The 3,996-nt window shown below is 28.7% G+C and overlaps 1 protein-coding gene across 1 annotated transcript; it reads left to right on the plus strand.

Annotated features, from left to right (window-relative positions):
* Nucleotides 1-441: 441 nt before the first annotated feature.
* LOC102579607 (uncharacterized protein At1g66480-like) lies at nucleotides 442-3,789 on the plus strand. The gene is made up of 2 exons (XM_006344166.2): nucleotides 442-1,213; nucleotides 3,263-3,789. Exons 1-2 carry the CDS (start codon nucleotides 545-547, stop codon nucleotides 3,323-3,325), a joined length of 732 nt encoding a protein of 243 aa, XP_006344228.1. The 5' UTR covers nucleotides 442-544; the 3' UTR covers nucleotides 3,326-3,789.
* The last annotated feature ends 207 nt before the right edge of the window (nucleotides 3,790-3,996 follow it).

Below are 3,996 nucleotides of genomic sequence, written 5' to 3' on the forward strand. Positions count from 1 at the left end.
CGTCATCCATTAGATAACGGAATGTTACATATTTAGTTAGTCATTCGAATCTACTCAGATACAATGTATCTTAGAACAAATTACACTTAATTTTAATTCTATGTATCTCTGGATGCACCAAAATCTAATAATATTGGTAGTATTGTAAATTAGAGTGTATCTAAATAAATAGTTCCTAGATTATTGAAATTTCGGTAAGTTTCCCAATAAAGCGTTTTTATAATATTTTCAAAATTGTCAAAACCTGCGGTACTCTTTCTTTGACCCATAGACACAAATAAACAAATAATTATATATATACTGCTGCTTAAAATCCCTTTAAATGTCCTTATTTTACACCCATTTGTCCTCAACTCGGGCCAGTATATTTCAAGAGGATTCCAAGAAAAACCATATCCATAATAAAAAAATAAAAACCAAAAAAAAAAATACTTCTTATTTTATTTGTTATATTATATAGTCTTCATTATATAAAACGAAGAAAAACAAAGCGCAACCCTTCAAGTATCAAACAAGAAACACAAACAAAACAAAAAAAGCTGATATGGGGAATAGTCTAGGAAGAAAAAAAACAACAAAGGTAATGAAAATCGATGGACAAACGATGAAATTCAAAACCCCAGTTTATGCAAACGAGGTTCTGAAAAATTATCCATCGATGGTATTATTAGAATCAGAAGAAGTAAAGCATTTCGGGGTACGAGCAAAGCCATTAGAGCCTCAACAAGAGTTAAAGTCTAAAAGGCTTTATTTTCTCGTTGAATTACCCAAAATCCCCGAAGAGAAAAATAAAAACCCGAGGAGGGTCCGTTCAGGGATCCAAATGAGCGCGAAGGATAGGCTTGAGACTTTAATGTTAGCAAGGAGATCCGCGTCTGACTTGACAATCATGAAGCCCGCTAGTGTTATGATGAGTGAAGAGTATTCGTCTAGCTTTGCTTCGGGCCCACTCAACGGTGTTGGGCCTCAGGCCCAACCCGTGAGGTTGAAGCTAAGGTTACCAAAAGCGGAGGTGGAGAAATTGATGATGCAAAGTAAAGATGGGAGTGATGTCGGTGAGAAAATTATGAAACTTTGCATGAATAGTAATAACGATGGTGTCCAGGCCGACTTGTTTCAGAGTAAAAGTGGATCGTTGATTGAAGAAGATCAAAGTCAATGGAAGAAAAATAATGGAGGAATATTAATTAAGAAGGGAATCAGATCTCGAGAGGTAATGTTCTCTTCATTATGGACATTGATCCACTTTTCATGTTATGTTATTTCTTTTTTAATTTTTTAATTTTTTGGTTCACGTTCTTATCACGATTCTCAATATATTATTATAAAAATAACGCATTAGTAACTTAACATATATGTTTGTTTAGATTCTTCAAAAAGTTGTTATATTCAAGTCATTCTCCAACAATGCGCTATTTTTAGAGGAATTGATACGTACCTGTAAACATTTTTAAGGAATAGAGTAATTAATATAATTTATGTTTTTAATTTGACTAAAACTTTACCTCAATTAGTAGAACCAATACTGAATATTACATGATTCTATAGAGTAGCTCTGATCTTTGATATGATAATTAAGTTATGTTTGAAAATATTTACTTGAATCTGATGTATACGTCAAATTAATAAATGAATGATATGCTCACTATTTATCAAGTCTTAAATCTTGTGAATTTAGTGAGAAATATATATAAGTCTTGAAAATTTGCATGAACAACATATTTTATAATTTTTAGAAATATATATGTGAAAACAATATGTATATGAAGATCCTTGATCTCTCTAATTTTTGAAAATTTTCTCATTTTCCTTTTGTTTTTTTATTCTCTTTATATTCCACCAAGTTTCATGACATACTTTTTGATTCGTATCATGTTATGAATCGTGTTTTTCATTTGCACTTCCTTTAAGAAAATATTAAAATCAGGAGGAGTTTTTGACTATTTTACTATCATTTACTTATATTATCTGTCTTTACTAAATATTTACTCTATTAAGGTGATTGTGTTGAACTTCTCAAATGATTTGAGATAACTATTTTTAGAAATCACGACAGATAAATTGAGGTGACAAAGTACAAAAAATTTCAGAAGTCAGAAGTTGCATGGTCAAATTAATTTTGTCAAATTACATGAGTGTGAAAAGCTTTCCTTTTATGGAATTTAATTTCAAAATTGACTGCTTCAATATTCTTTAAAAATTAAATTCTAATTTTACTTCAATCATCAACTAATTATAACAATATTATTTAAATTGATTTAACAATTTTACTTAATTGAAGCTTTCCAAAGTCAAACTTTGATGACTTCAACGTTTTCTTCTTTATATTAATTTTTTTGTATGCATATAGAGATTAAATATAAAGTTTAGATATCTACCTATAAAAAAATTAAGAAATTGGTTACGGAAAAGGAAAGTTTTATTTCCGCAGTACGTGATAAATTAAAGTATTTATACGTGCATGTAATACTAAAAAATAATTATATTTTTAAAACCAAATTATTAAAAGAAAATAAATGAAAGAGATTGAAGTTGAAGTGTGAAATAGTGCCTTATCAACTAATTTGTTACCTAACGGCTACCAAAAATAGTTTTTGTTAAATCTATTTAGTTTCTTTAATTAGTGGATAAGATTTTGAAGGAGTTTATAGATGATATCAAGAATAGGTCATATAAAAACAAGAATTTTCGATAGACGTTCTTATCAAAATATCATCGATAATCTGAAATTTCTTACTGAAAAGTCGTTAGAACTTGTTTTTCATTAGTACAATTTTGATGATTTTTGTGGAAAATTGCTTGTTTCTAGTCATGAATTAAGTTTTTAGATTTAACCTTCGAATTTCAAAGGAGATATTACTAAGAAGTATTGTCAAAATTGTGCTAAGAGGAATATGATTCATTTGCTCTTATTCAGATATTTCGAATTCGAATTCTGAATATGAAATTTTTTTTGATAAAAAGCGTTTTCCCCGGACTTTAAGCCATATGGGGAGTGTAACAAACATGTGTGTGATTTTAATTTGTGAGCCTGCACTATTTCACACGTAATAGATTCCCAAATATCTTTATTATATTTATATTGATTAATTCATTATAACTAACTATGATGTGATCAAATTTGGTTGCACACCAATATAACGTATCCAAAAATTATAATATTGTCTTATGTCAATTAGATTAGGAATACAATTTTTAATTATGCATTATAATCTTCTATATTTGTTAATTATTTTTAATCTTTATGTTCATTTGATTGCAGAAACGTGTAGGGTTCTTGCCAATTACAGAAGGGGAGATTCAATTAGCAATGACAGCTTCATAACAAAGAGAGCAAAAAAAAAAAAAAATCTATTTTATTATATTATATAGTTTTATGTACAAGTCATCTCCGAATTCACTCGCAGAATTTTTCAGCTATTTATAATTAGTACTATATAGGTTAGGGGTTCGAGTCGTAAAAGCAGTTACTAATGTTTGCATTATGATAACTAGGCTGTCTACATCACACGCGGCTCTTTCCCGAACTCTGCTAATTAATGCAGGATGCTTTGTGCATCGACTATCCTTTTCTTTTTTTAATCAGGTTTTAGTCATTTTCTGTAAAGTAAAAATTAAGAAGCTGAAAATTAGAGGTGAATTATGTGAGAAACTGGTTATGATATATTACATTTGTATCCAATTTTCCACTTTTTTTTATTTTATTTTTTGGTTGGTGAAAAAATGAGACTCTAATGCTATTTCATAGTACATTAATATTCAAATATGTCGTTATGTATTATTGTATTATTCGAAATCGAATAACCCCTTTGTTAATTTTTTGATTCATTCATTCATTCATTCATATTATTGACGTTAGCATATACTATCTCATATTTGCCCTTGTTATTATTAATAGAAATTCAACGTGAAATGAACTCATTACCCAAATTCTTCTAGAAAAAACGTTTAATTTATTTACTCCTCAAACTTTTGAGTATGTGATTTAAAATTACG

The sequence above is a fragment of the Solanum tuberosum genome, unplaced genomic scaffold (genome assembly GCF_000226075.1).
Source record: "Solanum tuberosum cultivar DM 1-3 516 R44 unplaced genomic scaffold, SolTub_3.0 scf00051, whole genome shotgun sequence".
NCBI lineage: Eukaryota > Viridiplantae > Streptophyta > Magnoliopsida > Solanales > Solanaceae > Solanum > Solanum tuberosum.